General features: G+C 41.4%; 2 protein-coding genes across 9 annotated transcripts in view; one reads left to right on the forward strand and one right to left on the reverse strand.

The window, feature by feature from the left end:
* PLXNC1 (plexin C1) overlaps window positions 1–12821 on the forward strand; it is a 160542-nt gene that overhangs the window by 143612 nt on the left and 4109 nt on the right. The window contains exons 24-28 of the mRNA XM_055238457.2: window positions 3722–3776; window positions 6421–6452; window positions 6548–6655; window positions 7863–8026; window positions 10161–10308. Coding sequence (XP_055094432.1) covers window positions 3722–3776; window positions 6421–6452; window positions 6548–6655; window positions 7863–8026; window positions 10161–10308 — 507 coding nt within the window. The remainder of the gene's footprint in view (window positions 1–3721; window positions 3777–6420; window positions 6453–6547; window positions 6656–7862; window positions 8027–10160; window positions 10309–12821) is intronic.
* Window positions 1–12821, reverse strand: part of CEP83 (centrosomal protein 83) — a 207956-nt gene that overhangs the window by 31299 nt on the left and 163836 nt on the right. The window contains exons 17-18 of one of the 8 annotated variants that reach the window (XR_008650249.2): window positions 9948–10056; window positions 3821–3947 (exon numbers count right to left, since the gene is read on the reverse strand). The exons of 4 other annotated variants lie outside the window; for them this stretch is intronic. The gene's annotated coding sequence lies outside the window, so the exon portion shown is untranslated. Of the gene's footprint in view, window positions 1–631; window positions 2127–3820; window positions 3948–5723; window positions 6538–9160; window positions 10057–12821 lie in introns of those variants that run through there. 3 more of the 8 variants (XR_010114886.1, XM_063614256.1, XM_055238461.2) reach the window with 3 other exon arrangements.

A 12821-nucleotide genomic window follows, 5' to 3' on the forward strand; every position in this document is an offset into this window, starting at 1 on the left:
TTCCACTCTTTCCAAACTGGGAAGGCAAGGTCCAAATTAATAGTAGAATTGAGAATAGCTTTGGAGCTTTAGAGTGGAGGGAAAAGTCACTTAGCTGATAAGGTTCAGAAGTGACAGGGTCAGTCCTCCAGAAACAGTTCCAGAATGAAGGGGATTTGTGGATCTCTGACCTGCCTCCTCCTTGCCACCCCTGTCTTGTAATTTTGTGAATGAGCCCCTCCTCCCACAGAGCCAGGCCTGCCCCCAGCATCTTGGCATCTTTGTCCCCCTCTGCCCGAAGGGCACTTCCTTGCCTGGGGATTTGCGAGTGCCCATCAGGGTGTGGGGGAGGGGCACTGTAGGGCCACTTGACCCTGGTCTCCGTGGTACCAAAAGGTCTCAGGTGAGAACGCTTGACTTTAACTCCAAAAGAGGCAATATATACAGAGGGCTTTCTTTGTCAAATGTATACATTTAAAATCTGTGGCAATTCTTATCAGTTCTATTGAAGCATAATTTTTGAGACAGGGTCTTGCTCTGTTGCCCAGGCTGGAGTGCAGTGGCACAATCATGGCTCACTGCAGCCTTGACCTCCCAGGCTCAAGCCATCCTCCTGCCTCAGCTGGGACTATAGGCATGTGCCACAATGCTCAGTGCTTTTTTTTTTTTTTTTTTTTTTTTTGAGGAGAGATGGGGATCTGAGTTCCCCAGGCTGGTCTTGAACTCCTAGGATCAAGTAATCCTACTGCCTCAGCTTCCCAAAGAGCTGGGATTACAGTCATGAGCCACTGTGTCCAGCCAAAATATAATTTATATTACCATAAAGCTAATTCGTTTAACGTATACAATGCAATGGTTTTAGGTATACTTACAGAATTGAGCAACCATTGCCACAACCTAATTTTAGAACATTTTCATCCCTCTTGAAGAAACCTTGAATTTATTAACAGTCACTCCTTATTTCCCCCACCTCTGCTTTAGCCAACTAGTAATCTATGATCTATCTGTATAAATTTGCCCATTTTGGACATTTCATATATTCTTTTGTTTTAGATTCGTGGGTACATGTGCAGGTTTGCTACAAGGGTATACTGCATGATGCTGAGATGTGGGCTTCTATTGATCCCATCACCCAGTGAACATAGTACCCAATAGGAACTTTTTCAGCCCTTGCCCCAGCCCCCTCCCCGCTTTTGGAGTCCCTCGTGTCTACTGCTCCCATCTTTATAGACATTTCATATAAATAGGACCATACAATATGTGGTCTTTTGTGACTGGCTTCTTCGCATGTTTTTGCAGTTCATCCATGCTGTAGCATGTATCGGTAATTCTTTCCTTTTATTGTATGACAATTTTTGGTAGTATATTCATACTACATGAACACATAGTAATAAAGAATGAACTACTTGTAGTTGCAACAGGAATAAATGTCACAGACCTTATATTGACCCTCAAAATCTAGACACGGTACATACTGTATGATTCTATTTATATGATACCCAAGAACAGGCAAAATTCATAAATGGTGATGGAAGACAGAAAAGTAATTACTTCTGGATGAAGATGGGGTGGTCATTGTCTCGGAAGGGACAATGGGAGCACTTTTCAGGACCTTGCAATATTTTATATCTTGATAAAGGTGGTGGTTATGCCAGTATATATTTAATGTGAATAGTCATTGAGCTGTACACTTAATATTAGCAAAAGTTAAGCTTGTCCCACATGTTATGCTTACATTTCAAAGCTTTTATTAAAAAGTATATGCAAATTTTGTGATTTTACAAGCTTTTGAAAAAATGTCACAAGTTGAATATCCCTTATCCAAAATGCTTGGAACCAAAAGTATTTCAGATTTTGGAATTTGCTTGGATTTTAGAGTATTTGCATACACATAATGAAATATTTTGGTGACAAGACCCATGTTTAAACACAGAATTTATGTTTCATATACACCTTATACACAGAGCCTGAAGGTAATTTTATATAATTTGTGCACAAATCAAAGTTTTTATTGGGTTTTGACTGTCACATGCTATCATGAGTTCAGGTGTGGAATTTTCCACTTGTGGCACCATGTCAGCACCCAGAAGTTTCAGATTTTGCAGCGTTTTGAATTTTCGGATTAGGGATGCTCAACCTGTATATACCTACAGAAAAACAAATTATAAGCATACTGCTGGATGAATTATCATCAAGTGAGCATATCCTGAAACTACCACCCATGTCAAAAAATAGAAGCCCTCTCCTGGCCTTTCCTAATCACTACCGCTGCTCTCTTCTCCAAATATCTAACATGATAGTTTTGACTGGGCCTTTTTTTCAAGCTCTATGTAAATGGAATCAGTCAGTATACTTTCTTTTCTGTCGAGCTTCTTCTGCTCAGCATTATGATTGTAAGATTTACCCATGTGGCGTGTAACAGTAGTTTGCTCATTTTCATTGTTTTATAATCTGTTGTATGAATATGCCCCAAATTATTCATTCTAATGATGGATGTTTGAGTTGTTTCCAGTATGGGACAATTACAAATAGCTCCCAATCAGGATTTATACTTCTTTCTGTGGACTAAGGGCCTACATGTGAAATGGCTCTGTCATAGGGTAGACACCAACTTTATATACCACAATTTCTGAAAACCCGTTTCAGCATTTCTTAATAGAGTAGTGTCATAGTCAGTTAGGGCTGCTATAACAGAATACCATTGACTGGGTGGCTTAAACATTTGTTCCTTACAGTTCCAGAGACTGGAAGTTCACGGTCAGGGCAAAGTACTAGTAGCTCAGTGAGGACCCTCCTCCTGGTTTGCTGAGAGCTGTCTTCTTGTATCCTTGTGTAGTGGAAAGCAGAGGGGACATGGCAAGCTCTGCTGTCTCTTCCTTTTCCTCCTCTGTTTAGAGATAAGGTCTCACTCTGTCGCCCAGGCTGGAGTAGAGTGGCACAGTCAGGGCTCAGTGCAGCCTTGAATGCCTGGGCTCAAGTGATCCTCTCACCTCAGCCTCCCAGGTAGCTGGGACTATAGGTGTGCACCAATGCGCCCAGCTAATTTTTAAATATTTTTTTTATAAAGGGGTCTCCCTATGTTGCCCAGGCTGGTCTCAAGACTCCTGGACTCAAGTGATCCTCCTCTTCGTCCTCCCAAAGTGCTGGGATCACCGGAGTGAGGCACCACGCCCAGCCCTGGTGTCTCTTCTTATAAGGGCACTATTCCCATCATGAGGGCTCCAACCTCATGACTCAGTCACCTCCCAAAGGCCCTACCTCCTAATACCATCACACTGGGATTAGGATTTCAACATAGGAATCTGGAGGAGACACAAACATTCAGTCCATAGCAAGTAACAATTTTTTAACCTCAAAAAATGAAACTGGCCTAGGTCTTTCCTGACCTCTGCAAATTGGGGGGAATGTCCTAACAGCTCAGTCTTCCCCTCTTCCAGGGCTGGCCCACCTCCCATCTGTCCCACAGGGTCCTGGCCTCCACCTTCTGCATACTACCCCACTGCCTCCCATGGCCTCATCAGCCTCCTCCACAGGACCACGAGCCCCTTGAGGACAGAGACACTGTCTTGCTTGTCATTTAGTCCCAGCCTCCAACACAGTGCCCAGAACATAGTAATTCTTTATAAATATTTGATTTAATAAGTGAGAGCATGTAAGATCCATCCAGCCATCTAATTCCTGGGTGAAGTTGAGAAATCCATTAAATTTTGAAAACTCATATATCTTTGATCTTTGGTTTCAGATATCAAATGGATCCACTATAAAAGTCTTTAAGAAGATAGCAAATTTTACTTCAGGTAACCAATATAATATTGTTAACCTTTTGTTCTCACCTAGCTTTATAAAGTATTGCTTTTTGCCTCTCTCATCTGTACTGTCACAAAGGTGAGATTGAGTTGTTGCTATGTAATTCTCTGAAAGCTGAGAAAAGCCATTTTGATCTCTTTCCAGTCCTAAGAATGTGATCCCTGCAAGAAGGAAAGGAAACTATAAATGGTGGTTGGCCTGGACTGCCCAGCACTGAGGAAGTGGCTGCCTCTTTATAGCCCTAAACTCAGGGCAGAATCTCATAGCTTTTTTCCAACCCTTTAGAAGGATGGGGGCTAACAGAGGAGATTCCCCCTGGCAAACTGAGAGGGAAGAGTACAGATAATCATCACAGAGCCCCGCAGCAAGCACTGAACAAACAAGATAATCCACTTAGAAAGTCCAAGTCTCCTGTGATAGCCCTTGCAAAATTCCCAGAAATTGGAGAGAGACAAACTAAAGGGGGAGCTTTTATGGGAAAGTCAATAGGCTGGTCTCTAAAGTGATCTTCTGCTTCCCTGATAGCCCTGGGGCAGGAAATTCCTGTTCCAGGTTTGTCTCCAGAGAAATTATACCCCAGTCAAGACAATCAGCTCTTGGCCCTTGGAAAGGTTCTGAGCTCCTCCCAAACAGGCTCCTTTCACACACACAGCCAGAGGTAGGGCTTCCTGACTCCTGGATTCACTATTAGAAGGAGCAGGGAGCATCTGGTCAGTACAAACAGGGAATGTGGGGTTCTTGATTATACAGACAGGATAATTGGGTAGGACTCCTTTGGGGAAACCCACCTTCCATCACTACATGGGGCTGTGGTGAAGCCATCTTACAGAGTTGCTATCATTCCAGCTTAAGGGGGATGGTGTCTTTGTGTTGAAAAGTGGAAGAGCTGTGGTTTTTAGGTTTCAAAGATTGGGCCTTTTGAAGAGCCTATTATTTGGGGATTGAATAGTAGAATCTTAGATTTGGATCTCTTCGTGGGCCCTCCAGTCAGTCAACACTGCTGCTAGTTTCCATTCATTGCAACTGAGAGCCACCATCTTATCATCCTGCTAATACTCTAAACCTCCTGTACCTCTGTCCTATCATCAGCCCCTCTGTCAAAATCCCAACCCTGGATGAACCCAACGATTATCCTTTCCTGACCCTACAGCTAGGGAGCCACAGAAGAAAGGCACATAATGGCACACAGGGGGTCACTATAAGTTCACGGTACCCAAGTTGACCAGGGCCCTCCACACAGCCTGCTCTCATTGGGTTCCTCTGGGCAATTCAACTCTGTGTTGTCCATGTCTGCCTTCTCTCCTCAAAGATTTGAACTACACAGCTTTCCTCTCAGCAGATGACTTCACCCTGCACTCTTTACAGAGAAAACTAATCAGAAGTCCCTCAACAGCCAATACCAAACCTACCAACCTACCTGCACCTGCCTTCTTCCTTGATGCTTGTAGGCTGACCTTCTTCCATTCAAGGCCAGTCTCTCACCTGTGCTTTGGGTCCACCATCCTTTCCAACCTTCTCAGTATCCTTACACCACCAGTAATCTCTTTTCTCACCTGTACTTTCTTTGCCTCTCCATCTACTCCCCATTTTCCATTAGCATTTCAAGACGTGCTAGTCTCTCTCATCTTTATTTTTAAGACAGTGTCTCGCTGTCGCCCAGGCTGGAGTGCAGTGGTACAATCATGGCTCACTGACGCCTCAACCTCCTGGGTTCAAATGATCCTCCCACCTCAGCCTCCCAAGTAGCTGGGATTACAGGAGTGTGCTACCATGCTCAGATAATTTTTAAAATTTTTTGTAGAAATGAGGTCTCGCTATATTGTCCAGGCTGGTCTTGAAATCCTGGGCTCAGGCAGTCCTCCTGCCTTGGCTTCCCAAAGTGCTGGGATTACAGATGTGAGCCACTGAGCCTCTCTCAACTTTAAAACAAACAAACCAAATGCCTTACTTCCTCTCTTCCCTCCATTTACCACTCCCTTACCCTTTACAGCCACATTTCCTCACTCTGCGCTACTCTTGGCTTGCTCTGTGAGCACCACCTCATTGTCCTTTGAGATCCTAGAAAGGGTCAGCTCCTTCCTACTTTGGGCCTTCCTGCAATTTGCCTAGCTGACTCTATCTCTTCATTAGATTCAGCTCAAACATCCCTTCCTCAAATACTCCTGGACTAGATTTGGTCTCTTTTTAATTCTTTAGCATATAATTCTCTTTGTAACCTTTATCAGTTATAATAATTGTGTACCTAGAAGTTTGATGTCTCTCATTGGCCAGAATGCAAATTCCATCAGGGTGGAAACTAGGTCTTATTCATTGCTATATGCCCAGTTGTCCCTGGCACATAGGTGCTCTAGGTACATTTGTTAAATGAATGAGGCTTGAGCCTCTCCTACCAGCAAGAGATCAGAGGTCACTAGGGAATCTACCTCCTCCAATCCCTCACCCGTCCCATCTTCACGCTGTTCTTAAGATCTTAAGATGCAGCAGGGGGAAAAATGTAGCTATGAAGAGCTCAAGTCAAAAAGCTCAAGTAACTTCAGTACATAGCACAAATGGGACCTTTTATGAGAAGGCCGATTAGCCCATGGTTGCTTTTTTTAATGGACTGCTTTCTCTCCCTCTTTCTCTGGTGTTCAGATGTGGAATACTCAGATGACCACTGCCATTTGGTGAGTTCAGGCTTTCTTGTGCTCACCACTGAATTGCATGCCTTCTGTAGCATGAATGGTCTCCTTGGGTAACGCTTCTGCTGTCCTCCCTTCAGATTTTACCAGATTCAGAAGCATTCCAAGATGTGCAAGGAAAGAGACATCGAGGGAAGCATAAGTTCAAAGTAAAAGAAATGTATCTGACAAAGCTGCTGTCGACCAAGGTACACTTACTGTTCTGGGAGCACTTTATGGCTACCTAGGGGGTGTATGATATGTTTGACTTAATTTCCACTGAAGTGTGAAAATGTTACAAATCCCTTGTGCCTTCTAGCAAAGCAAAATGAAAGTTTAAATTGTAAACACTTCCTGCCCCATTCCTCTTCTTTTTATACACTACAAAGAGAACAGCACTTTACAGATATGTACTGTAGTATCTTCAGTCAGGGATTTAATATTGTTCCCAGTCTCTTTCCCCACCATTTCACTATTATTGTTATTTTTTAGGTTGACAGCATAATTATTCCTTTTTGTTTACTTGTTATTATAGATGAGCAATAAAACTCCCTTTCTGAATTGCAAATAAAATGAAGGGGATGGGAAGGGTCAATGACTATAAACCTAGTAAATCTTAATTTTTTTCATTTTAAAATTAAGAATTCTGCTCACACATAAAAGTGTCAGATGTGAAAGCCGGTGGAATACTAAACTGAGAGCAAATTTTACTTTATCTGGCTTTTAGTGGAATTAACAGAAGTCTGTGGTGATCTTTTTTTTCTCCCCCTCTGGAATGATAAGCACTATAAATGCTATTATCTACACTTGGCCTCAGGAACTTGGTGGGCATCCTTCTTCAGATTATAACAAAGAATCTGCTTAGAGCTTAGGAGATTTGTTTAGTGGGCAGAGGACAGACCAAGCCTCTTGATTTTCTCAGCTGTCCCACAGAGCTCAGCCTGTTTGGCTTTTGTAAAATACTGAAATGCTTTGGAAAGTACACAATAAAACCTTATGATAGAAATATATGTAACAGGAAAAATTCTGGGAACAGAGCAGCATCACTTGAGCTTTTCCACGCTGAACATAACTAATAAAAGCCAAATATCCGTGGCTTCCTGGTTTATGTAAACAGCCCTACAACTGACATTTCAACTGCTAGAGATTTCTGATATCCTCCCAGTTGACTAAACAATGTTGTTATCAGCAAGAAGCTTATGAACCAAATCTAAACCTGGACATGGATTTTCAAGACTTTTGACCCATACTGTGAGCACTGGCCACATTTGACAATTTTACATTTTTCTCTTCTAGTTTGTTTTTCCCTGTTTTGTACATTATTTTCCCTGAATTTGGATTTGCTTTTGCTATTACGTTTTCAAAACCACTACCACAGTTTTTAATCTCCCAAATCTGATGTTGTCTGTCTTTCAGGTGGCAATTCATTCTGTGCTTGAAAAACTTTTTAGAAGCATTTGGAGTTTACCCAACAGCAGAGCTCCATTTGCTATAAAATACTTTTTTGACTTTTTGGACGCCCAGGCTGAAAACAAAAAAATCACAGATCCTGACGTCGTACATATTTGGAAAACAAACAGGTGGGAATGTAGGTGATTATTGACTGTTTTCAAGAATCTGGGACAGAATATTAACTAAAAGCAAGACATATATAGTTACAGAAGAATTCATTTATATCAGAATCTTTGGGCTTGGTAAGCTATCATGTCAAAGTAGTTTCTTATTCTGTTACTATTTTTAAACAATAAAGGAAACCATTCCTATGCCAAGAATCCTATTCTTGAAGATAAACTGTTATCTTTGGTGCATCATAAAGACTTTGTCTAGAATGTTAAAACAAATTTAAGTTGACCAGCAAAGAATGAGAAATTAACATTTGTGGTTTTATATCATTTTTGCATTAGAAAAAATGTTATGATAAACCATTTTTTGTTCCTAATCAGTTACTTTGCAGTCTCCAAGCTATCTGTCTATACTCTGATTCTGTACAGAAATTTTTTATCAAATGCAGTACTCAGATACTATGAGAATTAGCCAAAAGTTTGTGTTTTGTTTTATATTTTACCTTAAGGACAGGCAAGGCATCAAAATTTTGCCTCCTCAGTAAAGAAATGTAGCTCATGATCTCTCTTTGAAATGCTGTGTGCATGCATGGGCTGGAAAAGACTCAGAGTTATGATGAAGTAGAACTTCTCAGTGCAAGTTCAAGGCTTTCCAGGCACTGAAGGCAGCCAGGTCACTTTAAATGAGTATCAAAAGCTGAAGTTCCAGAGCTCTAGGTCTAATCTCCCATTTAATCCAGGCCTATCCCAATTCTCTACGCTGGCTTGCTCCCTTCTCTTCCTGTGTTCTAGCCTCTTTTTTTGAGACAGGGTCTCACTCTTGTCGCCCAGGCTGCAGTGTAGTGGTGGGATCTCGGTTCACTGCAACCTCTGCCTACTGGGCTCAAGCAATTCTCCCACCTCAGCTTCCCATCGTAGCTGGAATTACATGAGCATGCCACCGCACTCTGCTAGTTTTTAAAACTTTTTGTGAGATGAGGTCTCACTACTTTGCCCAGGCTGGTCTCAAACTCCTGGACTCAAGCCATCCTCCTGCTTCAGCCTACCAAAGTAGTGAGATTACTGGTGTGAGCCACTGCCCCTGGCCTGTTCTAGCCTCTTATCTCCAGTCCCTGCCACTCCCAACCACTCAAGACTGGGAGCTGAGGGCCACCATTCCACCTTGAAGATTGTGGCATCGGAGCAGGGGCAGCAGCCAGGACAGTAAAGCTGTTGGGAGACCCAGCAGCATATGGTGGAGGTAATGAGCTAGGCCAGAGTTGAAAAGGAGATAATGGAAGGACTTTGAACCAGTCCCAAGTTCATGTTCGGGTATTCGAGTACCTACTATGGGCCAAGCAGTTAGTTAGGTGCTGGAGATATAGTAACAAAACAGATGAAAGTCCAGGTCCCATTCTAATAGGTGGGGACAGACACTAAATGCAATATGCAAACGGTAGTACATTAGCAGATGATGAGTGCAGTGGAGAAAGTAGGAAAGGAGGCTAGTATGTGTCAGGACTAGGTGATCTGAGAAGGCCTCACAGAGATGGTGACACTTGAACCAAGTCTTGAAAAAGGAGAGGGCATAAACCATGAGACTACCTGAGGCAAGAAAGTTTCAGGCAGACAGACGCCAAGAGCACAAGTTGTGAGGCGCGTGCTTGCTTGGCCCACTTGAAGAACAGCAAGGAGTACAAGAGAGTTGGAATGAGTGCGGTGAGCAGCAGTGGGATAGGAGGGCCAGATCATGCAGGGTGTTATCCAGAAGGAGATGGAGAGCCACAGAGGGTTGGAGCAGAGGAGAGACATGGTCTGATTCTGTGTTGAGGACTGCTGATAGTTATGCAAGAACAAACTGTCAGGAGATGGGAAATAATCCAGGTGAGAGAGATTATATATATAATCAAGAGCTATCTGGAGAAAATTCTTGTCCATGGCCACTTTCAAACTTACTTACCCTCCTCTATCCTTCTTTTACAGTAGCTCTGCCAGTTAACCCTTTCTTCTTCCCTCCAAGTGACGCTTCTGTCTGTTGCTTGGTATGTTTGGCTAAGCAGAGTTGTATACTTCAATAACAAGGACAAAAACACCCATTTACAAACTGTGATAAACAGACCACTGGCTTCATGAATGGCCCTATTTGAAAAGAGATTATTCTCTCTTTGAACAGCCTTCCTCTTCGCTTCTGGGTAAACATCCTGAAGAACCCTCAGTTTGTCTTTGACATTAAGAAGACACCACATATAGACGGCTGTTTGTCAGTGATTGCCCAGGCATTCATGGATGCATTTTCTCTCACAGAGCAGCAACTAGGGAAGGTAAGGCCCAGCTTGAGTATTTCTTATATGTAGTCTTATGAGTTTGACACACTTGTCTTTCTGATAAGCATTCAAATAATAAACAATTGGTCTAAACTACACCAGCTAAAAAGAGATAGCAAGGGCCACTGTAAATTTGCTGTTCTTTAAAATCTGTCTCATTATTTTTCATCTAATTTTTTAAAGTGAAAAACAAAATAATTAGCCCCACCTGACTGCAGAATTCTGCCTGTGAAAAACTTTATCACAAAGTATGCGTTTTGTTTCCTAGAAAAACATTCTATGGACGCTGATAAACTATTAACCCAAAGTATGCAACTATTGAAATTTGCCTAAATCAATTCTATTTGAATCTACATAAAATGCCTATTTGAATATAACATGTTGCTTATGGGACAGAAAATCTTGCCCAAGATTTCTAACAATACCAGTTCGTCAGTTTCTAATCAAAGCATGAGTACTGTTTTCCTATGGTTTTCTTTGCTGATCAATAGTCCCAAGAACGCAAAGAAAAAAATCAGAGCAAACTTCGAAAGAGATGTTTTGGTCTTATTTGAGCCCTCCAAAATATACTAAACTGAGCAATATCCGTGCCTAATAGATCTTTGAACACTGAGGGGGAGTTCTTGGGCAGGACTTTAAGAGTACCTGGAATGAATGGAGACTGATGTTCCATAGGTGCCTCAGACTCCCAGTCACAATCTAAACTCTTTATCAGCAGTATTTCTGCAAAACAAATCTGTTTTTACTTTTGTCTTCCCTAGCATTGCCTAGTCTCTCAAGGTAGACTCCTCAACGTTATCTATGACTCCTCTTCCTTCCAACCTCTATCCCCAAACTATTGGTTACCACCCACTTCTGTCTCAAATGTCTGTCCCTCCCTCCTCCTTCCTTAGCCTTATCACTTAGCCTTATCCCTTCATCCTGTCCCTACTGGGATAATTGCTTCCTAATTGGTGTCCTTGCCCCTGCTGTCCACCTATCCTTCTAAACTTTTCCTTTTCACTGTCTCTCAGATAATCTTTCTAAAACATAAATCTGATGATGTCAGTCTGCTTCTTAAAAATTGCAACTATTTCCCATTACCTACCAGCTAAAGTCTTCACAGTGCCACACAGTGCTTCCTGATGGGCTTCAGTCCTCTTTGCTGGCCTCATTATTTTCTTGCACACTCCACATACCCACTGTGCTACAGCTTTTACTTTTCCCAAGTTCACACCATGAACTTGTTCTCACACCCCTTTGCTCATCTCTCCTGTCTCACAATCCCTCTGTCTAGTAAAATCCTGCCCATTTATTCATCATAAACATTTTATTCATTCAACAAATATGATTTCTTAATGAGGATCAGAAACTGTAGGAGACTCAGATCAGTCTACATACGCCTACTTTGTGAACTTTCCCCAATGTATTTCCTACAGCACTTTCTTCATTTGACTAATAAAGTTCATCTTAGCATGCAGCACACTGAAAGGCACTTAAATGTTTATTCACACTAAAAACAGTTGTTTATGAATTATGTTCTTGACACATTTCACTTAATCCTCACAAGTACCAAATAAGGTAGTTATTATTACCCTCATTTTATAGATGAGAAAATTGATGTTCTGGGAGGTTACAAGTCTTGCCTAAAACCACACAAAGTAGCAGAATTATGATTTTTGATTTGTCCAACTCTTTTTTGTCAACTCCTGCTGCTAATTATTTGTATCATAGTAAGCACTTCATAAATCTATCTTTGCAACTAGATTGTAAGCTTCTCAAGGGCAGCCGCTAGTCTTTATCATTGTACTCTCAATGCCTGCTCCAGTGCTTAATAATGTTTATTGAATGAATGAATGATAGCATGATTTCTGGGTTCCACTTAAATTTGACAAATGAGAAAATCTCAATAATATCTCAGTCTCTAGGCATCCTTCAGAATGATTCATCAAGCCATTGATTCAGCCTCATGGGCTGGGGGCATCAGCCCTATCACTAACTTACCTATCTTCCCTGAGTAGAATTTTTTAAAGTTTTGTGACAAATAATGACTTTTAAAAATAAAATCATATTTAATTTTTAAATATCACTGTTATAATTACGTAGAAACATTCAAACTGCCAGAGAACCTTTGCAAAATCACACATCAGAGCCGCCAATACTAATGACCATGTGCTTCCTTGAAGAAACTGGAAGATGTTTATAATCTAATGAAATAAAAGGGACAAGCTAGAAAATCTGCCACTGCCAATTACTTACCAGTTTCATGGTTATATAAAGGGCTCAATCAGACCTACAATCAAGTCTTTTATAAATGCCAAATTCACTGGTGGGTGAGGATGAGAGCAAATGTTTTAATTCAGGCTTTTTACAACCATTAGTAATGAACTATGATTGAAATAAGTTCCATTGTTACAGTAACTCAAAATCATGCAAAAATAATAATTTTAGTTCTTTTATGAGAGGAAGGCAGAATATATTAGCATTTAATCTGCCTGAAAATAACAGTGACTCACCAGAACTATCTAGAT

This window comes from Symphalangus syndactylus, chromosome 13 (genome assembly GCF_028878055.3).
Source record: "Symphalangus syndactylus isolate Jambi chromosome 13, NHGRI_mSymSyn1-v2.1_pri, whole genome shotgun sequence".
NCBI classification, from domain to species: domain Eukaryota; kingdom Metazoa; phylum Chordata; class Mammalia; order Primates; family Hylobatidae; genus Symphalangus; species Symphalangus syndactylus.